Here is a 23247-nt window from a genome sequence, read left to right as displayed (position 1 = left end):
GTCTGGAAAGAAAGAAACTCATCCTATTTTATCTCATATTTACAGAGAGGAAATAAATAGTTCAGTCTTTGGAAGAAACTGTACTGCCTGTTCAGGAGTAAAAATACTAGTCACACCTAAGCCTATATTCATTGGGATCTTATGTGATGGATCATCAAAGCAGAATTACAAAATGGAAAAATACATGCTTTTCAAAATTTTTTATTAATGAAAATCTAAAAAGTGCAGCATGCATTTGTATTTAGCCTCCTTTAACACAATAACCCCAAGAAAAATTCAGTGCAACCGACTGCTTTCAGAAGTAACATAAATTATTAAATAAATTAGTGTAATTTAATATTCATATTAATCCAGTGGTTCTGTAAAGGCCTCAGAGGTTTATTAGAACATTAGTTAAATATAATCATCTTGAAGATGGTTTATAGAACAATATTCCAAGTTGTCTGTCCATCACTGGATCATCTAAAAACAAAAACCTAGCGAGACCTGGCCGTCCACCTAAACCGACCGGCCAGGCAGGAGGAGAATTAATCAGTGAAGCAGGCAAGTGGCCTATGGAAGCTCCGGAGGAGCTGCAGAGATCCACAGCTCAGGTGGGAGAATCTGCTGACAAGACATTTGATCATATGCACTCAGCAGGTCTGGCCTTCATGCACAGCAGCTCAAAAAAAAAACATTGCTGAAAGAAAACCATAAGAAGTCCCGTTTGCAGTTTGCCACAAGCCGTGTAGAGCAGCTTTTCCCCTCTTACTGATGACTTTGCAGGAAAGAATTTGTGTCTTCCCCACATTTTACTGTACGACCACAAAACCAACACCATCCTGTTGGGCCAGACCGGGCCGGACCGGAACAGACGATCCCCTCCTCCCTGTCGGCTCACATGAATTATTCCCTGCTCCTGTTTCCTCTGTATTTTAATACTTTTCAAGCATGTTGGCAGAAGCAGTCTGATGATTCCAGATTTTTCTAAATAACACCTGCTCATGATAGAAGCACCATGCTGTAGGGATACTTTTCTTCAGCAGGGACAATGAAGATGGTCAGATGTGATGAGGTAATGGACCTACATGCAAGCAAGGAAAAAACCTGTTGGAGATTGCTAAAGACTTGAGACTTGGGTGGAGGTTCACCTTCCAGCAGGATGACAACCTCAACATGCTGCCAGTACCTCTGCAGAATGGCCCAGTCAAAGTCCAGACCTAAATTTAGACTTAATCTGACTGAACTTGAGCTATTCTGCAAAGAAGAATGAGGGAATTATTTCAATCTCCAGATGTGTGAAGCTGGTAGAGACCTACCCCAAAAGATTTTGTTTTACAAGGTATCGACTCAGTGAAGCTGAATACCATGCATGCCACACCATTCAGATTTTTTAACTGTAAAATGAAAAACAAAAGGAAGCCATGTATCCTTTTCCTTCCAGGTAAGCACTCTATGTCAATAAAACACAATTAAGTCTGTGGTTGTAATGTGACAAAATGTAATAAATGGTTCATGGTGTATGAATACCTTTGAAGGGCCCAGCAGGTGAAGGTTTATTTTACAGACAATTTAACTAAAAATCCCATTAGGGTGATGGGTGTAGGAACCAATTCATGTAACAGAAGCAAAGCAAGACACACTGCTAGCAAAAAGATAAATAAGACAACTGCAGAAGCATCATGACAGATGCAACACCTCCCACAACCCCCTGCATGCCAATTATTCACACCCAGGCAGGGTCAGGCTTGTCGTGCCTGTGTCACCGCAGGAGTGGGGGAGTGGGGTGGGGAGGGTTGTGTTGGGAAGGTGTGCAGTGCCCACTCTCATTATTAACTCCGAGTCCACTGGGCTCAGGAGAGGGCCTGTGCATTTCAAAGTGCCTCGGTGGCTTTCATCCGTGAATCAGAATGTGGATCACACTGGATGGCTAACGGTTGTGTTAGCGCGCATGTAAAAAATCAAAGCGTATCAGTGTATCACTCGATGGAAAGCAGGACAGCCCAAAAAACTGACATGCTTATTATGTCAGAGGTCAGGAAGAGTTCAGATTTTTTTTATGCCGGGGGGAATCTACGCAAGTCCCTCTTTCGGCTCTTACTATGTCTCACTCTCTCGCTGTCACTTTACACCCCCTCCCGCCCACCATACCCTTTGCAGTTTTTTGAGGATCTTCCCCCTCCCCCACATCTCTTAAAGGCCTTGTGGGACTGATGCACTGAGACATCAGTGTAAAAGCAGGAGGGATGAGGTGCTTGTGTATGCACTAAATCTGGGTTGGCAGGGAGGTCAGAGGAAATAGAGTCTAGAGGTCCCAGGAGGAACTTCCTCACCTCAGTCTGCCTGGCAGCTACATGGGTGAGCCTCAGCGAGTTGAGTCCAACACCTTCCTGTTACTCCAACAAACTAATAAAAGGGTAGTTTTTAATGAAATCAGCAGTATTTATTAAACACCATTTAACTATAAAGCCATGTGTTCTTTTTTAATCCTCCTTGAACAATGTCCTGACTAAGATGTCTGCCGCTTGACACTGGACTGACATTGCAAGGAACCACCTCGGCTCCTCCGGGACCTGCCTGGGCTTGATTGTGCAGTCTGGTAGCAGAGTGTGACTGGAACCCAGGGGGCACCCGTGTGGAGCCAGGGCGTGTGAGATCGTGGGGGAGTTAACTAAGCCGTCCCAGTCCCCGTGCATCCTGGAGGGGTCACAGGATGGCGCTCGGGGTGTTAATCATTTCAAATTATAAATTCCTTTTTAATTATGAATTATGCATAAATTTTTAATTAATCTAATGTTCCCAGGGTTTTTTTTTTTCACATACTCGCTGAAGATCTCAATCTAATTACACAGCATTAAGCGGGAGAGTGGCAGTTGTAGCCTCGACCCTCGCGATCGACCTCTGTCAACCTTTTTCCATCAATCTTGCCACTTTCTCCAGGCTCATCTTTTGATATTTTGCAACACGGTAAAATGCATCCAAATAAACCTGATACTTCTTCACCTGGCAACAGGATATCTGGAAAACTTTTTTTAAGAATATCTCAACTTTACAGAGGGCTAACGTAGTCCTTGGCTTTTCAACTGCATCCCACTGCATGCATTTTCCATCCATCCTAAAAGAAACGTAAGATTTAAAATCAGCACTAAAATAAAAATCTTCAACACAGAAATGATTCTTATCAAGGAGAAGATGCCTGAAGGTTTCACTTTGTCCTTTAACAAGTGGCAGAATGGTCCATGGATGGATGGATGAATGCTTTAGGAAATGGGGTAGTGACAAAAGTATATAAAACAAATATTTCTCCATACTATGTTTTCCTGGGAAATAATTCCATAATTTTCCAGACAGCAGTGTATCCCTGAGCAGAGAAGGGAAGAAGGTTTATTTATGACTGCTTATTATAAAGTAGAAATCCTACTGATAACCCTACAGCAAACATTTTGATAAATCAGGCCATTAATTTGGGCTGCATATCGTTGGATAAAGAGGTTGATTTCCATTCTGTCCCACTGCTACTAATCACACATCACATGCTGGGAGGCTGATAGTGACTTCCACTTTATCCAATGAGAAGAAAACACGTGGAGCTGAAAAGTGACGCTAAGAGCCACTAAGCCACAGATGCCGTGGTTTTTAAACGGGAGAAACGGCCGTGAGTGGCTGAGATCGACAGCCAAGATCGGCTTTTCCCCTTCACCTCTCTCAGGAACAGCATGAAAGAAGGAGAGGGTTAGTAGACTGGCTTAGATGTGTCCGATCCAGTACCGCTGGACCGGACACATCTAAGCCAGTCATGAACCGACCATTCAGATATGCGGGTTTGAAGAACCAGATCTCCCCCTCTCGTGCTCCTTCCAGTGATGCTGCAGGACAGCAGTCTGTTTAACAGGTGCAACTGGAATTTTTGTACAATTTTTATCAAATTCACATTATTAGCTGGAACGCTACCTGTTCGTATTTAATATTTTTTAAGCAAAAAAAGAAAACAGTGTTTGAATACTTTGAAGTGTCATCCTATTCAGTTGGATGTCAAGAGGTATTTCACAGGCAAATTGGTTTTTTTTGTTGTCTAAAAGTCAGAGAGCTATTTTTATTTAATCACAATTATAATGGAAAACATTCTAAAAGCAAGGCTGAGAGTGGACCTCGCTACAACTGAAGGCATGCATGATATGCTCAACAGTTCTCCAGCTCAATGACAAATACAACTCATACAATGTGATCAGGTTAGTCCTGTGTAAAACACCTTTTATTCCCAAAAAGGAGCGTAAAATGTTATAAAACAATGCTAATTCTAGTGAAGAATATATATGGACATCAAATTTATTCTCACTTGAAGTGGCTAAAATCTCAGATGTATCACATGAGAAACACAATTGGCACATTGCTACTCAGCATTTTGTAGGAGGTTGACCTTGCTGAGACATCAGACATTACAGTTTGTTGTGCCCCTGATTGTTGAAGTGTGAGTGAACACCATGTCTGAAGCCTTCAGAAAGACGCCTGTAGCAGCTAACACATCTGGTAAGAATTTTAAAGAGGCGTGAAAAAGATTTGAAATCAGGTATTCTGCTGTCTGGAAAATAGTAAAGAAATAAAACACATTCAAACCAACTGCTAACAGGCCCAGTTTAGGCTATCCAAGCAAGTTAACCCTGAAATCAGACTGCAAGATGCTAAGAGAAGTCTCTAAAAACCCTAAAAGGATATTATTTTAAAAAGTGCATGCCTGAACAATTAGCAAGAGGCTACGCCACTTCCACAGGAGGTGAGCAAGGAGGAAACCTTAAAATTTGCCAGAGTGAATATAGTCAAAGACCTCTGGAATAATGTTCTTTAGACAGATGAGTCTCAAATTTTATTATTTGGACACCAGAACAGAGGACAGTTTGGTATAAACCCAATAACGCATTCCCGGTAAAAAACCAGCTGAGTTGGAAGTGTCATGGTCAGGAGATACTGTGCTGCAACAGGACCTCCACCATGAATTTAGACAAAAATGTTACACTATCTGTAAAAAATCAGGCTAATGCAGAACTGGGCCCTGCCATGTGATAATAACCCAAAATGTTTGTAACAATAGTTTTTCTAATGTAATTTTGCAGTGAATTTGCTGAGCTGTCCACTCCTGGGAAGATTGTCAGCGGTCTTAAAAGTTTCGTTTTGTAAATAATTTTTTCTCTGTAGAATGATGACTTCTAAGAATTTGGAAATGGCTACAAATCTTCCCGCTCAATGGGCTGCAACAGTTTTCTAAGGTCACTGCTGCTGTCTTTACTCCTTGTGTGTGTGTCACCCATGCTTTTTAATAGAGGTGGTCAGACTGGTGAAAATCAATTAATCAAGTGGAACCAATCAGCAACATCTGGCTGCTACTTCCCATTCAAATCCTATGGAAACAGCAAATGTGTACTATAAACATTTCACTAAACCGTTTCCATTTTTCCCTTACAGTGAAAGAGTGGAAACTGATGTGTGTTGTTTTATTTCATTGACGTTAGATGGGTAGAAATCATTGTAGAACCTGGTTTAAACCAGCTAGGGATTTTTTAAAGTGTCTCTTTCTAGTTTCCTTGGTAATTCATGGTTGTATCATCATGTTTGTGACCCAACCTCAAAATACATATTTTCAAAACTTGTTTCAGACTCTGCAAACTGGTAATAAACAAGTCACATTAATCTACTAAATGTCCCAAAAAGGGAAGTTCAAAAAGGAACTCGAGCTCACCTGAAAGCTTCATAAGCAGGTCAGTTGCCGTTTTGGTAGTGATGTCGGGGCTGAAGAGTGAGGCTGTGGTCGGACCACTCGGACTGGATCTCATCCCAAGTCCGATACCGACTCCAGGTAGGTCTAGGGAATTGGTACTGCTGCCGGGGCGGTCCCTGCAAATGCTGAACGGGGAGAGCACGGACAGATCCCTCTCCTGAGGCTCCTCCTTGACGTGAACGTGATTAAAAGACACTTCGGTCGGAGGGGAGGTTTGCTGCTGGGCTTCTCCGTGCAGCGGAGACGCCTCTGCCGCTCTCAGATCTGTGGTCCCGCTGTCCCCCAGCAGGGATCCCTCGCCCTCGGTGTCGGTGGTGGGCTCCTCTTTCACCTTGACGTCAGTGCGAGGGAAATGCTGGTGGCAGCGCATGTGAAGCTTCAGGCTGAAGTGTCGGGAGGAGGTAAAGGGACAAAGTTCGCATTGAAAGGTCTCACCTCGATCCTGGTGCTGATGTACCTGGAACACAAAATCACCGATGAGCTGGATTCCTACACATTTTATATATCAAAATTCCACACTTTTCTTTTGGTCCACAGTTCTCCTCTTTGTTTTTTATCCAATTGTATTAAAACACAGATTTGAAACTTAACTATGAGTACATGGCAGATGTTTCTACATTAAGTCCAGCCCTCGAGAGCTACTATCCTTCAGGAGAACAGAATGAGATGCTGATGAGGGAATTCAGTCATCTTATCCAGGTGTGTAAAAGCAGTGATGCATCTAAAGGTTGGGGAGGTCTGTTCTACGTGGTTCATGGATGGACGGAAGGATGGACGGATGCTTTAGGAAACCAGGAAGTTTATTTCTTAAGGTAGTCTAAAAGAGCTTTTAAATTCCTCTTTGCACAACTTCAAAGATGTACAAGAAAGTCTGGTACCTTAGAAGAAATATTTAAAGAAATAAGATCCCTCAAGACTTTAGCACAACATTCTGAGCAAAGTTCCTTCATAAAACAGCAAGTAGGGAATGCTTAAGATCTATAACAAGAGCAATCAGATATCATAATACCAAACATATTTAAATAACCACAGTGGCACTAATTCCAGACCATATGAGATAAAATACCAGAAGATCATCCAACCTTCATGTGAGACTTGAGATTGTCTTTGCGAGCACAGCGAAAGGGACACAGTGGACACTGATGGCTTTTCAAGCCTGTGTGAATGACCATGTGTCTCTTCCAGTAGCTCTTGCGTTTGATGACCAGTCCACATACAGGACACTGGAATGGTTTGCCGCCGTCCTCAGGAGAACCTAAATAGAAGATAAGAACACTGTTGTTGTTTGCAATCGACATGTAATGAGTTTTGCTTTACTGAATCCCACAGTAAAGATGCATAAAAAGCCTAAAAAGAAATGGATCTTTTAATGCAGAAGCTCTCACATAAAAAAAACCCAACCTTTAACAACAGTATATCTATGAAGTGGGAATCAAAATCGTATGTTGAGTAATAATTGCTTTATAACAAACTCACCGTTGGCACAATTAGCCATAAAATCGTAGGAATCTAGGAACATCTAATTAGTAATCCATAATTTGCTGTTTCCCTGGGGTAAAAATCGGACGCATCACAGAACCTTTTCTCTAAGCCTCTGGCTGGATGATGACCTTAGTCTATCTTGCCACCACATAAAGTGAGAAGGATGATAAGGGAGGTAAAATATAAATCTTCTTAAAAGCCCTCAGTTGGAAAACTGCAGCAAAAAATGGCAACTTGGAGTCACCTGGTTTCAATAACGACCATGCCAACAGGTTGTTTGGATGTGCTGCCAGAAAAAAAGCCTATTCTGTCCTACCATCACAAACGTAAATAAATGGAGTTTGCTAAACTCTAGTGTGATTAATCTAGAGTGAGTTAACTAGAACCGTGTGCTTTGGTCAGATGAGACAACTCCAAAAACACTCAAAGTCCACCTTTTCAGTCTTTTTGTGTTTTCTGAAAGAACCAACACACCAAGGGGGAAGGGAACCCACCGCTGTAATGCCCGAGTCCCCAAGCGAGGTGCTCACAGCCCTGTAACAGTGGATGGTGGAAGAAGTGTTATGCTATGGGCATCGTTACAGTGAATGGCATGAAATACCAGGACATATAAGGTACAATCTGGTGGACTCTCCAGTTCTTCCAGGAGGAAAATGATCCAATATGACCAAATCAACACAGAAATGGTTCAATAGACACAAAATCAACCTTCTTCCATCTCAGTTCTCAAACATAAATCCTGTAGACAAGCTATAGGATGTGTTAAAGACAAGAGAGGGAAAAAGAAGACCCAGGGACTCTGGTCTATCTAGAGAGAATGTGCAATACGGACTGATTAAAGACCCCTCCCTACATTTCCTCTAACCTCATGGAATGTTACAGGACTAAAATTTCATGGTGGTTGTAGAAGGTATTGGCAGCAGGGCACCAACAGTTGTGCCATCAGTAGTTTTGTTAAAAACAATTTCTTAACATCGGGTTTCCCCCACTAAATAAATATAATCAAATTAAAGGTTAGATTCTTCTCAATATATGAGTGTGAGATCATGCTGCTTTGATAACAAGGTGAATGTTTTTAAAAGATTTTTTCATTTCTTTATCAGCGGTGCCATGAATGTGGCTGGCGCTGTTTGTAATGAAGTAAAAGCCATGAAGCCTCATGATAGGAAGCATCGAGGGAAATGCCAGCAAGAAGCAAATGGAACAATGAAAGAGAAAACTCAGGCATGTTTTAGTGTCTCGATTATTGTTGTTGGCTTCATATCCGGCATCCATTACTGTTTAATTGGTTTTATTAGAAAGAGGCATGATTGCATTACAAATTCTACAAGGGGCCTGTCAGGATGGCTTCATAAGTATTCCAGCGCCGTTCCTTGAAAAACATCTGGTAATCAGTGTTTGGTGAAATTACTGCGCTCAGCCATTCATTGACCTGAGGTGTAAAACCTCGAGACTGCCTATTTGCAACAATAAACCGCCATCTGCGGCCCAACCTCTCCCAAGCTCAGCAGAGATCAGGATGCAAAACAAACAGAAAAAAACAATAGAAGTCCTGCTTTCTCAAATTTAAGGTCACTGAAGCAGAAATAACACAGGAGGAGGAAACTTTAGGAGTTTGGTCCTTAACATGTTTGGAATCAACCATGTATTAGATGAAGAAGCAGCACGCTATGTGAGTTTTACAGTCTAACCGGCGAGGGATGACAGTAAAACAAGACATGACAGTCGATAATCAAGGTCACATTTTTCAGTCTGGCGACCAAACGACTACCTGCATTTTTACAGCGCTGCTCGACCTTGACGGCAGCCTGGGTTAGAACCGACACCCCCCCCCCCATCCTTTTTAGCATGCAGATCACAGAATATTACATCGATTGCTTCATCTGTCTGAAGTCAATTTGATCCAGCCATTTTTAGGTTTGGCGGGGTTGCGACACAATCCCTCAAAAGTGCCCATCAATCTCTCTGAAAGCATTTGGTTCTCCCTTAAGAGTACTCAGAGTCCCGAGCAAGATCCTTGTGTGCACCATTGTTTGGGTTACGCGTCTACATCAGAGGGTATGCCTGCCAAGTATACTGCATGAGCAATACACAGAGAGAGAGAGAGAGAGAGAGAGAAAGAGAGAGCGAGGGGGGGGGGGGATAGGAAAAAAAAGTGTGCACGCATCTGTATCCAGTCAGTGGAAAGTATGATGTGTTTGGTCTTAAGTCTACTGTGCTGATGAGTGCAGAGGGCTCTGGTAAGTGGGGGCTGCAGCCAGGAGGAGGCTGCTGAGATGGATATGGACTCCAGGGCTCCCCGCTGTGCCGAGCACACACTGACGACCCCCTTTTGGCAGCACGCACATCCGAGCGCAAACGAACTGGTTTAGGGGAGGCAGCGAGGTCTCAGTCGGAACCCCCTGTTGAGCCCACAGACCATTTCCCATACTGTAAGGCCAGCCAGGGCTGTTTTCTCTCGGTTTTGCTCTCTGCTCGGCTGACAGTTAAAGCTGAGGCTACACTACTACTGCGGCGCCACTGAAGTGAGAGCAAAACTATGACAAAACAGAAGAAAACATGTCAGAGAAGGACAGAGTTGTCCTTTTTTTCTGGGAAATGAATGACTTTTAGTTTGAGCAGAATGATCTCCATTTTCTAGAAGGTAAACTCATTATTAGATCTAATGTATCATTAACAACAGTTTTAATTATCTGAAATCCAGATGAGTACAAAACTAAGCAACTCAGACATAAATTTTACTGACCCAAGAGAGATTTATTTGTAATTTTCATATTTTTTCATACAGTTAATTATTCATGCTCCTGGCAGATATAGGTTTAAAGTAATAATGTTACTAACATTTCTTCTTCCTGGATGTAATATTAAGTTTTGGACGGGCCTGTCTGATGGAAACTGAGTTCTTCCAACTTCAAAGACTTGGAGCTCATCAGCACAGATAAACCATCAAAACACCAGAGAAATAAAACAATATGAGATGGTGAAGAATTGCAAGATGTTGATGATTTGCCAAAGCAGAGAGATAATGGGATGCTCTACAAGCCACATTCTATTCATTGCTGTTCTATGCTCTTGCACAGTTTTATTTTCCTGCTTCCTACAGCTACATGAACTCGCTCTAAAGTAATTAGTAAGAAACCCTTCCTAACTCTGGGTTTACCAAGGTAAACCCAGAGTTCCTATTTTGTTATTGTTGCTTCTTTACAATTAAATTACCGTTCAACAGTCTTCATTTATCATAAATCTGTGAACATCGATTTTTACATACTGCCACAGATTCTTCACCACATTTAGGTCTAGAGCATTCCAACTCAAATACACTTTGATCTAGACCATTGTAGATGTGACTGTGTGTTTAGTGTTGCTGTCCTGTTGGAGAGTGAACCTCTGCCCCAGTCCCAAGTCTTTGTGAGCCTCTAACAGGTTTACAGTCTGGGACACCTCATACTTAGCTCCATTCATCTTTCCCATCGACATCTACAAGCTTCTCTGTCCCTGCTGAGGAAAGTCATCAATATAGCATGATGCTGCTACAACACTGTCTCTTGGTGAGGATGATGTGTTCAAGGAGTTAATTTCTTGCTACACAAAGGGTTTGCTTGTAGGCCAGAAAGTTTATTTTGGTCTCATCTGTCTGGAGCCCCGCTGAAGGACGTTTTATGGCTTTCTTCCCTGAGCCATCTGCTGGGCTCCTTGGTCTTCATGATGCTGTTTGTTCTCTGATGTTCTCTGAGGCCTTTACAGAACAGCTGCATTTATAATGAGATTAAATTACAACAGGTTGACTATTAACTAATTATGAGACTTCTGAAGAATGCTGCTTGCATTGGTTGTTATTTAGAACAATCAGAGTCAGGGGGCAGGAAAATAATGCACAAAACTCATTTTATTATTTAGAAAAACATGCGACATTACTATTCTGCACTACTTTGTTTTGGTCTACTAAATTAAATCGCATTAAAATAGGGTTGTAACATGACAAAAAGAGCACCAAGTGTGAAATGTATCTGGACTATGGATCTCAACTACAGAAGAAAGGCTTTTTCAATGCGTCTTTGTCCACAATTCATGCTGAACCACTAAAATGATGCTGAATATTGTCTGCCTAAAGAATCCACTAGCTGCCTAACGACTAATGCGAAGTTAGTTAACATTTAGCCTGATGTATGGGGTCTTTATAATAGTGTGGTTTGTCTTCTTAACTTGCTACTAGCTTGGACTACTGGAACTGTAGGTGCAGGTCCACCTATACTTGTCAGGATCGAAATAATAGCACAAGCTTTTACCTGAAACAGTTCATCTCCTCAATAGAATCAATACAGCAGATAGACTTCCTTCTGAACTTCACAATAAGAGCCCTAAATATAGAATGCCTTGAGTTTTAAAGAACATATTTGAAGCAAATGAAAAACATCATACACAACTCTCCCTGCCTGTAAAAACACAAAAGTCTGATTTCTGGGCGCGCTGCGTGTCCGAGCCAGAGACTTTCATTTATCTCTGACAGATACAATACAGAAGATGTTCTGTGTATTGGTGAATGAGTGATGAAAGGACTAAAAATATCTCTACTTCTATTACTACTACTACTAATAACGTTTGTACTGTTGCATCCCTACTATGTGACAAGAGCAGTTTACCCAAATATTGCGTTTACCTTTTAAAGTAATATAAAATGTTTGAATTAGGCCAAATTGTTTGGGAAAACGTGTCCTTTAAGTCTTAACCCCAACATGCAAAAGTTCACCATATTACATTCAGATTACCTGCTTGGTTGTTTGGTTTGCCTCTGCCCTTTGGCGTAGACGGCAACAACAACTCTAGGCTCTGCGTGGGCGTAGTGGGCGTCGGTGCTTTCTGGTTCTTGTCCAGCAGGGGCTTCACATCCTCTTGGAGGATCCCTGCAGTCGACAATGGGGAACCGTCCTTCTTCTCTGCCAGCAGGTTTCCCGCTGCTCTGGCTGCCACCTCTTTGAGCAAGGCAGCAGAGGAGGTGGTAATTGACACGTGAGAGAGGAAGGAACTCGCTGAGGCTTGGTGGTCCGAAGCATTGCTGGTTGTCGATGAGGCTTGGCTCCTCTCACTCACTTTCTTGGAAAGTGCGGCGAGGGTAGAGCTCGCTGACTGTGGGCTGAACGGAGAGTTGAAGGCATCGAAGCGCACCACATCGTCTCCTCGACCGCCCCCACCCAGAGTGGGCACTGCGGATGAGGTGGAGGTGGATGAGGAAGAGGTCGTTGAGGAGGAAGCAACCGCGTTCTTGTCTTGAAGTACGGCATTAGCTGCTGCTTTTAACTTCTGGATTGCAGAGTCTGGGGACAGGCTGGAGCTGCAGGGTGTGGAGCACGAGGCAGGGGGCCACTTATCAGCCACACCTGCCCATACAAAGCCACTTCCGTTGCTAGGGGTGACGGAGTTAAAGGGGTCAAGGGGCTCTTGCTTTATGTTGGTGACTGAGGGTGCCAAGGAGGCTGGTGAGGCAGAACCACTGTTGTTATTGGCCAGTTTTCGGGCAAGAGCACTTAACTGCTGGGCATGGTGAGAAGACGGGGAAAGGGTCAGAGTTGGAGCTAGAGCAATTGGAGGAGACTCTCCCCCAGCATTTCCCCTAGATGACCGACCCAGGATCTCTGCACCGTCAAGTTTGAGGGAGCCAGCCTCTAGGAGGCGCCGCAGGTTGCTGCTGAGTGGTTTCCCCAGCGCTCTGGATGCTGCCTCACCGTACAGCGATGATACAACAGAGGAAAGAGTGTCCTGGGCCGAGAATGAACTTCCATCCAAGCCGAGAAGTTCCAAAGAGGCACGATGGACGGGTGTCCGGCAACCCAGCAAGCTCTCGCCTCCACAGGCGTCGTGATCCCTGGAACCGACACTAACCCCTGGTTGGTCTTCAGGAGAGGAGCCTCTGTGCAGGAGGAGCTCATCCTGTGTGTCTCCAAAAGACGACGAGTCAGAGCGTGTGTCGGAGGTGTTACCAAACCAGCCTTCCTCCTCTGTAGCACCATCATCAGGGCCCCTTTCCTCATCACCGTCCACATCTGTAAGAAGACAAAATAAAATCATTTAACCAGACGTAACAAGCAGGTTGCTGCTCAGGCTGTTTGGAAGAGAATATAAACTACGCTGAGGTTTTTACAACCCTCAAAGGGTTTTAACCAAGAAAATGTTACAAGTGTGACATTCGTTTGATTTTAACCCTTTTTTACTCCTAAATTAAATGCAGTACTATGAATCCAGAAGTTATGTTTCTGGCCTGAGAGGTTTGTTTAAGAACATTAGTGAACAAACTGCATCACAAAGACCAAGGAGCACAGCAGAAAGATCATGGACAAACAGTACCCCAAACATCTCCCAGAGCTCTGTTCAAGCAATCACCTGAAAATGGAAAGAGTATAGCAGCACAACTCCAAGCCTAACAAGACATGGCTGACACCTAAACTGGCAGGTCTGGCAAAGAGAGCATTCATCAGATAAGCACTCAAGAGGCTCATGTCTGGAGGAGTTGCAGAGCTCCACGGCTCAGGTTTGAAGAATATGTCAGTCCTATACTTCGGATATCTGGTCTTTATGGAAGAGGGCCAAGACAAAGCCACTGGAGCAAACATATCTGTGGAAGAATGTGCTCTGCTTAGATGAGACCAGATTAGACATTTTTGACCTACAAGCAAAATGCTATGTGGGGCAGAAAATTAACACTGCACATTACCCTGAACACACCATCCCCATCAAACATGGAGATGGCATCATCATGTTAAAGGGATGCTTCATCTTCAGCAGGGACAGGGAAGCTGGTCATAGTTTACAAGAAGATGGATGGAGCTAAATACAGGACAATCCTGAAGGAAAACTTGTTAAGAGGCTGTGAAAAACCTGAGGGGGAGGTGAAGGCACACCTTCCAGCAGGGAACACTAAATATACAGCCATAAATAGAATGGAATGATTTATATCAAAGTATATTCATGTTTTAGAATGGCCTAGTTAAAGTTCATTGAGAATCTCTAGCAAGACTTTCTGTTCATAGATAGCTCTGAGTTTGCCAAATCTAGAGACAGAATAGCTCAAAGACCTACAAAGTATTTACAAAGTACTGACTCAGGGGGGCTGAATACGAACACGCCACACTTTCCAGATTTCATTTCAGTCAGTCATTTTCTACCGCTTATTCCATAGTGGGTCGCGGGGGAGCTGGTGCCTATCTCCAGCAGTCTATGGGCGAGGGGCAGGGTACACCCTGGACAGGTCGCCAGTCCATCGCAGGGCAACACACAAACAACCACGCACACACTCATTCATACACCTAAGGGCAATTTAGAGAGACCAATTAACCTAACAGGCATGTCTTTGGACTGTGGGAGGAAGCCGGAGTACCCGGTGAGAACCCACACATGCACAGGGAGAACATGCAAACTCCATGCAGAAAGACCCCCGGCCGGGAATTGAACCCAGGACCTTCTTGCTGCAAGGCAACAGTGCTACCAACTGCGCCACCGTGCAGCCCACTTTCCAGATTTGTTTAAATAAAAAATAAAAAACATGCATTATTGTCCTTCCAATTCAGAATTAGGCACTACTTTATGTTGGTCAACACACTGAATCCTGATACAATACAGTAAAGTTTGTTGTTTTTGTTGAAAATTGTACTGCTAAAGGACTAATTTGTAACCCAACAACATAATTTAGCTGTTTAGAAACACAAACAGGAATACACAGCTGTTAAAGCTGCAGTCCTCAGCAAAAAACTACTTAAAGAAAACATTACTCATGGTAATAAAAAGTGTTCCAGATAGCACATTGGAGATTTTTGGTGTAATTTAGTTTTTTCTGTCCTTTTTTCTTTAAAAACACATTTTTCCCACCCTTAGTCAAGAAGAGCCTGGTAAAGGGGTAACCATGACAACCGCTCCTTCTGGGAGGCTAGACAGCGAAGATTAGGGTAATGGAGGTTACAGAACCAGATTAATATTCATGAGCCTGCAGATACCACCAGGGAGCCAATAAGGATAGGGTTAAGGTCACCAAGGGTCATTAATATACACTTCGTGTATCAATATTCATAAGCAAAACATTACAGCTTGCCAGACAAGGGCGAACAAAGAAAAGTGAATATTCCTGATACATATTAACAAACCTCCATAAGAATAAGTCAAAAGCACCTAGTCAGGGTGAAGAAAGATGTCAAAACTGGCATTTTCTCTTTGGGTTACCGTACACAACCTCCCAAACATTAAACAGAAAGCAGTAATCAGAGATTTATGAGGAAACTGGGCATTGTGCAGCTGCAAAACAATACAGCAAAACCTCTTCATTTTTTCCCCCCAAAATGAAACACAAACGTTCATGTATCTACACACCAAGCTGGTTTCACCCTCGTGAACTTTACAGACGCCTGGTGGGTTTGCTCTTTGGCTCTTTGTTTACAGGCAAAGGAGTTTCCAGGCAACCTGTTGGATTCTTTTTAGAGCTGCCTGACATCTGGCCAGCATGGCTCACCAAGGTCCACAAGGGTGACTAAAACCCCAACCCACGGTGACCTCTACTCTACTGCTGCTACAGATATCAAATATGGCATACACACTTTCACATCTTTCCTCATCTCCAACACATTCACAGTTCCAACTTATATTCTTTATTTACAGAAGAAACATGGGATCTCCCTTACTCCATACACAATGCAGCAAGTGCTGAGAGGGATAAACATACACTGCATGACCTTTCACCATTAAGTCAACCTATGACTGTTAAAAAGCTGAATAAGAACACTAAAATGCAACGATCCTGATCCCTTCCCATGCTCTTTGCAGCCATTTTACCACCTGAATATGGTTAGCAAGAATAAAGAGAGGGAAACCGAGACAGTGAGTCATACGGGCCAGGCCTTGACCTATTTCCATGTGACATGTGAAAAGCAGTAAAAGTCGCTAATGGCTGTAATATGGTTAGAGGGAAATAGCTGGATTGCTGACCCGAGGTTTCAGCTTTAAGGCTGAACTCTCTTCCTTCCTAAGTTCACTTTCAAATCCCAGGGTTAGGTACAGCTGAGCACCACGGTAAACCACCAGACTTCTGGCTGAGTGCTAAAGTGCACCGATGAACTTCACTATGTGGCTTTGTGTGTCACGGGCAAGGCACCCCCGTGGGCAAACTGACATTTTCCAAGGTCGAGGTCTCCAGCCCAACCTCTAAGGGGGCTTCATCCGGGCCTTGTGCTCACGACTGCTACTAAAAGCCATTCACATGCAAGAAAAAAAACTTTATTACTTACATCCGAACCACAAAACTTTATACTTCTGGCTCAATGAGATGGAAAATCGACATTCATTATATATAGTGCTTTGCTTTATGGTGATGTGTCACAAACTCACAATTTTAATGCATATTAAATGAGTGGTCATAATGTTATGGGTGTTCTAGCCAAATAAATGCTCAAATAAACAGTTTGACAATAAAAAAAAATAAAACACATCTTCACCTTCAGTTTGGTTTCAAACACTGATGCTTAATTAATCAGGGCACCTGATGGTCGATACACCCTAATTATTTGTATTTTACTTGTTCGAAGTCTCTCTTTTATACTGTATTAGACATGAAACACATATAGTTGTGTTCTAAATATCAGCAGTGTATTTGTTGTCACTTTACAGCAATTGAGGAAAAGAGATCAATACTGTTAAAAACAGCTGTCTGGTTTTTTTTTCTACTTGCAGTAGAAACTGAAAAACACTTGAAGATTTAGCTTTCCTGTGAATCACTGAACTAACATTTAGTGGTATAACCACTGTGTTTCTGGGAATTGCTTCTCATTCGTGCTGCATGGAGTCGACCAACTTCTAGCATCTGTGAACAGATATTCTAGCCCAGGACAACAGGACTATAGTTCCACAATTCATCAGCATTTCTTGGCTCTACTTCAGACACAGCAGGTGTGATGTCACCCCGAACGTTTCTGCTGGATTAGGGTCCTAGAAATGAACTGGCCACTCTACAACGTTGTCCGAGATCAAGATGCTGCTCGCATGCCAGGGTTGTAAGGTTGTTGCCTGGTTGAAACATGTTTCAGGGGCATTTTCTGTTCAGACTAAGGTAATATGAACTCTTAAAGTATTTTTATGCATTAAACAGACCCATATGTGGTATGCAGTAAAACAGCCCAACACAACAGCACGAGGAACAACCCCATACGCTGATTCATGAGCCTGACAGTGAAGACTGAAGTGTTTAAGGGACTTTGCTGATATCTTGGTTTCACATAGATAGGCATCTTCTACTTGTTACAGGACCTACAGGTAACTGGACACCTTCTCTGAACTCCTCAGAGCTGATCATTGGCTGAGCATCAATTTCTGTACTTCATGTTTCCCCTTCATCAATGAACTTTTTCATTAACATACACTGTTCTTGTAAACGATCTATTTTACCCAGATTTCAGAGAGGAACGCAGTACAACCTGAATCAACAACACGTTCTGCCTCCCTGCCTAAATGAGGGCCACCTGTTTCACACCTCTTTCCCTATAAGGAAAGATCTCAACAACTGAACTCAGACTTAAGTTGAACAAGTCCTTTAAACTAGTGATTCAGTTACACAGAATCAGCAGCATGCGTGTCACGCCACTTGGGTGTGTGGGTTTTCTATTACCCTACTGTATGTTACATGCCATAAAAGTAGAATTTCTACCAAAAACAATAAAGAACACAGATGGTAAGGTTGGACTGATATTTTGAACTAAACTTGTATGCCCTACATGGCTAAAGGAGTGGCTTTCTTCTCTTATGCCTCCAGAGCACTGGTGTCATATTCCAGTCCTGGATTTCTGCTTTATGTGTCCCTGATCCAACTTACACCTAACTCAAATGACCAATTAACTCTTCATATATGTCTCCAGTTCAGCAGAGGCCTATAAATGACCGATTTATTGGACTTTGCATGTTTTAGATGTTTCCCTGGTTCAACATTTCCAGGCAGTCTATACAGATGCTTTAGAGATCTAGTGGTGGAGACAGTTCAGGTGATTCTCATGCATCATGTTTACAGACCTGCTCCTCCTCACACACGGCTTAAAGAAGAGAGATTCCCCAGTCCAGATAAGAACATCAGGGCTACTTACTCTGACAATTCGAGCCAGATAAACCCAGTGCTCCACCCATCAATCAGCCAGATTTCCCTTGATCGACTCTTAAGGTAACCGGGAGTTTGTATAAGAATTGAATTAAAACTATAATCTCCCACATTTATTGAACTGTAAAGTCAACACCAGCATATTATTAGATGTGTTCAGTTTTCAATTAAATAAAAATCTGACAGAGGTTTGGAATATATGCTGTGAAATATAAATGGGGATTATGGGGATTATGTTGTTTTCTGATGCTACCTCAAATGAGCTGACACAAATGAGTTTGGTTGCTGCAGTCCTTAGAACAGACTGAATTAGGAAGGTTACACCTAAAAAGCTCGATCTTTTGTTGTAACTTATTGCCCATTAAGCTTCAACTAATTGAAGATGTGCTATTAATCCAGACACACACAGTGACTAGTATCCTGCTGATGACCCTTTAGGGTCTACAGATAATAAATAATAAAAGCAATTATTGGCCCAAATTATTGCCTGGGCAATATATTGGTCTACCTCTCCAATTAAAATTTTTGTACACAGATTGTACAAGCTCACTCCCAACAACTGAGCTTGTATGTTTACTTTGAGACTGAACTTCATGCATCACTTTTGTTGTTGTGAGCAGTAACTGTTTGGTTTGTGTCAATTATGAGATATAAATCATATCTGCAGTCATATACCTTGCAACTTCCTCTGAGGTTACCCTAACCCTATTCACTGATTGTTTGGTGGCATTTGGTGAAACATCTGCTTGACTTTTAAGCATGACACGTTCTAAGTGGATGGTCTATAGATGAAGCTCAGGCAGATTTGTTTGTTCAGCAGTGGTACTACATCCCACAACTGCTTTGAAAAATCCTGGAGCAAAATGTTTTCCTGAAGTGAAACTCAGAAGCTTATGCCCTCCCCTCTAACATATTGTTTCTGTGATGCAGTCAAATGCATTGCCTCTGGAACGTGGCTGGCTTGGTGACAGTAACAACATACCCGGGCTGCTGCCGCCGCCCTGAGTGATGGAGACACGGAGAAACGGGCTGAGGCGGCAAGCGTCTGCCACTAAAGGAGGACCGTTTAGCGGTGTAATGGCGGTGATGACTTGCATGTTGAGACAAACAGCTGCAGGGTGCTCAGCAGTCGGGGTCTGTTATCGCTCACACACAAGTGATTCATTGGTGCAGCGCAGAAGCATGTACTTTCTGGGCCACAAATAATGCATAACATCACTACTTTATAGACAAAGAGGGACACCTAAGAAGTCCAGACTGAGTCAATATAAATGAAAGACTAAAAGGGATTCAGCGGCAACTACAGCAAGCTGTCTTACGCTTTACAACAGATGCACACAAAACAAACCAAATATGCAGCACGTCTCTAACTTACAACACTGGTCATTTAGTAAGTGTTGCATAAACCAGCAAGAAAAAAGAAGGAAGCTTATTAGACTTTAGTGGTAATATCGCTGTTTAATAATGCAGAATGTAGTTTTTATTCAATATATAGACTTCTAAGTAAGGACAGTGCACTGTATGATCATTGCAATATCATTGAACGCATTCATTATACTGCTAAGGATTATTTGTGGTACAATAGTTGATGGTTATTTCATGAATACTGCCTTTGCATGCCGGTAAGATATTCAGTGTGCCGGATGAAGTCTCGCTGTAGGAGATCCTCTGATGATGTTGGACTACAGTTTCCTAATATCATGCAGCTCAACTCTTAAGTATCTGTTTATCGAAGTCAAAGCCGATGTTTTTGTATTTGTGGAGAACAGGTTTGCTGTTCCCCAGGATCTCAGCTTAAATTAACATAGTCTAAAGACACAATACAACATGCACATCTTTCTATTTTCTACCATTTTTAATTTTAAAAACATTATGATTTACCATGAGATTACATATCTTACCATCTAGTTTCAGTCGTCAGTCTCCTCTTTTATTGTTCAGTTTTATTGGCGACAACGGCTACCAGCAGCCATTAAAAATTATATTCTGGGTTTATCACGAAATATTTGTTGGGAATAACTGCGTTCAGGCAATGATCCAGCCCTCAACAACAATCTCAGTTATGTATGCGGTCCCTTTAGGGACTCTAGTTTAAAACTATTAATGCAACATCCACATAAACTCCATTAGCTAAAAATTATGGAATAAATGTTCTGTCAGTAGTCACTGTGTTATGGCAGATGGGAATATAAACAGGAATACGTACTAAACTATTCTTCCTTAGCCAGGCATGAAAAGTGGCGTCACTGACCCCAGGCTGGAACAGGGTGGCGGGGAGGAGCAGATGAGAAGGCGAAGGAAAGAAGGAAGAGATAAAGGGATGAATAAAGGGAGGGGTTGATTTGGCTGGGCAGAAAAGAAGAGGCCATTAGCCGATTAAGGTTGGAAGGGGATGCATCAATACTGCGCTGATGTCAAAAGGAGAGTCATGCCCATGAGCTAATATAAGAATGAGGGAGAGACCCAGAGACAGAGAGAGGTAGTGTAGGTCAGCGAGTCACTAAAATCTCAAAGACTGCTGACCGCAAAGCGACCGCAAAGCCCTGCAGTGTGAGGCAACATAAAGGACTGCCACAACATGCTCAGACTAAAGCCATCACATTTACATGACCAAAATGATTAGCCTCCTCTCCTGCCAAGGCAAAAAGGGCGGCAGTTGTGTGTGGGCATATTTGTGCCTCTCTGGGTGGGTTAAGGGGGTTTGAGCAGGGCTGAGGACATGGGAAGGAAAGCGGAGAGCATGGAGGTAGTGCTGAAGAAGCTTTGGTTGTAATTAAGTGTCCAGCTGAGCACTACTGGGCCTTGCCACGGCCGCGGGCTATGCTAATGAGCATGCCCAGTGGTCAGGGCTGGCTTAATAAGCACTCGTTGGACAATATGGTGGGAGAAATGCGCCACCGGCAGACTCTCTTCTCAACAAATGACTAACAGCCTTCCCAAGGAGGAATGTAATTCTATTAATTGGGACACATTGGATAATGCTTGTCCCCCTTTCCTTTTTTGCATAAGCTATCACCTACTTGATCCTTGCTGCACACTTCAACCACTTCACTTAAATCTCTTCTTGCCTTTCTATTTCTGCCAAAACCCAAACAATAAAAATAGTTATTGAACAAAGTGGGTAGAAGTATTTCCTTCATTCGTTTAAATACTTTTTCTTTTTGTTTGACGACATGCGGCAACCGAGTTGTTATGAAGCACAGTGGCCATTTACTTTTGATGAACTTAGTGATGGTACAGTTTAAAGCATCCTTATTAATTTGGGAAGAAAAATACCACTTATAAGCATAACTAAATTCATTTTTTACCGCCGGTTCACAACAAATATCAACTTCACAGGATACAACAACGAACATTTCTAAAAAAAAAAACTAAAAAAAACCAGTCCAATTAATATCTAAATATCTAAATATTAGTATTGACCAGTTAAATTACTTCAAATGAGTGTACATTAGATAAAATGTACTCCTGTTGGCAGCAGTTTTGTTGCCTCCAACTTGGAACAATAACATTTTCCACTGAAATACTGTTAACCTGAAGCCTTAAAGACGCAGTCTTCATACTCAGAAATACAGTTGTGAGAATTTTGTTTTTTCCTGTCAGATATTAAAATATTCTGTTAAAACTAGAAAAAAACAAAATTTTCAGCTCGACTGGCTCTGATGGGGAACCGGAAACAAAAACAATCTGGATCTTTTACTGATCAGTGAACGCACCGTGCAATGTGCTACCAGGTTGCTGTTTCTGAGTGAAGACTCAAAGTTAGGCATCTTCAGCATCAGCAATATGTTCAAATGTCAGAGGAAGTACAGAAATACAAGAAGCTATTTAAAAAACTATATTTGTTAAAACATTTTCCTTTTAAGAACCATCAACAACAAACCCAGTAGCTGACATTTATTTGCAGTCAGGAAGTGGAGAAGGGAACATCTCCTGCTCTGACTGGAGCTAGAAGGACTGGACCATCTGTGAGTGCATTGGAAAGATAAAGGGACTGCTCATTCAGAAGAGTGACAATGATGTGTCGTAATGAGTCTTCGAATGTGTCCAGTAAATCTAAAAAGTATTTCAGTCGCTAGTCGCTTTTTTAATAATAGCTGCTAGAGGGGTCTGAATACTCATTAAACATAGTCCAAAGTTGCCATGTTGGTTACACTAAATAAGCTGGAGGATAAAACAAATCAACTTTTCTTTAGTCTATTCGGCTTGTTATCTGCTGTCTCCCATTCTCTCAAAGCCACAAGAAACTCCGTACTTAGTTATTTATTTTTAGTGAACAATTAAACTTTGTCTTTTGGGTTAATGAGTAAAACCTGTTTAAAAAAGGAGGAGGTTCGCAATTGTTACATTTAAAAAAGATTTAAACATAACGTTAACCATTGTCTTTGCAGCAATACATCTGTCTCTGTGTACATTTGGAGCCCAACAAACACAAATACTGCTGTAAAAACACACCCATTATTGAACAGGCTACTTTATTACACCTGTTACAAAGACTACAGCACTGCTAAACAGTACATAAGTGCATTAAACCATATTTTCACACAGACTGACATTAACTAGGCTCCAACCAACATTGGAAATGTTGCAGACATAATCAATTAGAGTTCATGATAATAAACAATCTGATAATTGCCCATCCTAGTTGGTAGTCTTTTGGAAATCTCAGAGCTAAGGTGAGGATTTGCTGTCTCCATGGAATACAAGCTGAGACTGCCATTTCAGCAATGCTCACACATTAAAGGCAGAAATATGTCATATAAAATGCAAAAGATGGTTTAAAATGCCAACTCTTGGTTTTAAAATATTAGCGAACCCTGTTTTACAGCAACTGCTCTCTCACACAGAAACGTCTCCTCGGCTCCAAATATAAATAATCAATGACCTCTAAGGGCAGGAA

At 42.2% G+C, this 23247-nt stretch overlaps 1 protein-coding gene across 3 annotated transcripts in view; it reads right to left on the bottom strand.

Annotated features, from left to right (window-relative positions):
- Positions 1-23247, bottom strand: part of znf827 (zinc finger protein 827) — a 96347-nt gene that overhangs the window by 50136 nt on the left and 22964 nt on the right. For all 3 annotated transcript variants that reach the window (XM_047364842.1, XM_047364843.1, XM_047364841.1), the window contains exons 2-4: positions 11998-13269; positions 6832-7004; positions 5711-6206 (exon numbers count right to left, since the gene is read on the bottom strand). In XM_047364842.1, coding sequence (XP_047220798.1) covers positions 5711-6206; positions 6832-7004; positions 11998-13269 — 1941 coding nt within the window. The remainder of the gene's footprint in view (positions 1-5710; positions 6207-6831; positions 7005-11997; positions 13270-23247) is intronic.

Source organism: Girardinichthys multiradiatus, chromosome 5 (assembly GCF_021462225.1).
Source record: "Girardinichthys multiradiatus isolate DD_20200921_A chromosome 5, DD_fGirMul_XY1, whole genome shotgun sequence".
In the NCBI taxonomy this organism is placed as follows: domain Eukaryota; kingdom Metazoa; phylum Chordata; class Actinopteri; order Cyprinodontiformes; family Goodeidae; genus Girardinichthys; species Girardinichthys multiradiatus.
The sequence above is the reverse complement of the archived record's forward strand: the minus strand, read 5'-3'. Positions and strand labels throughout refer to the sequence as shown.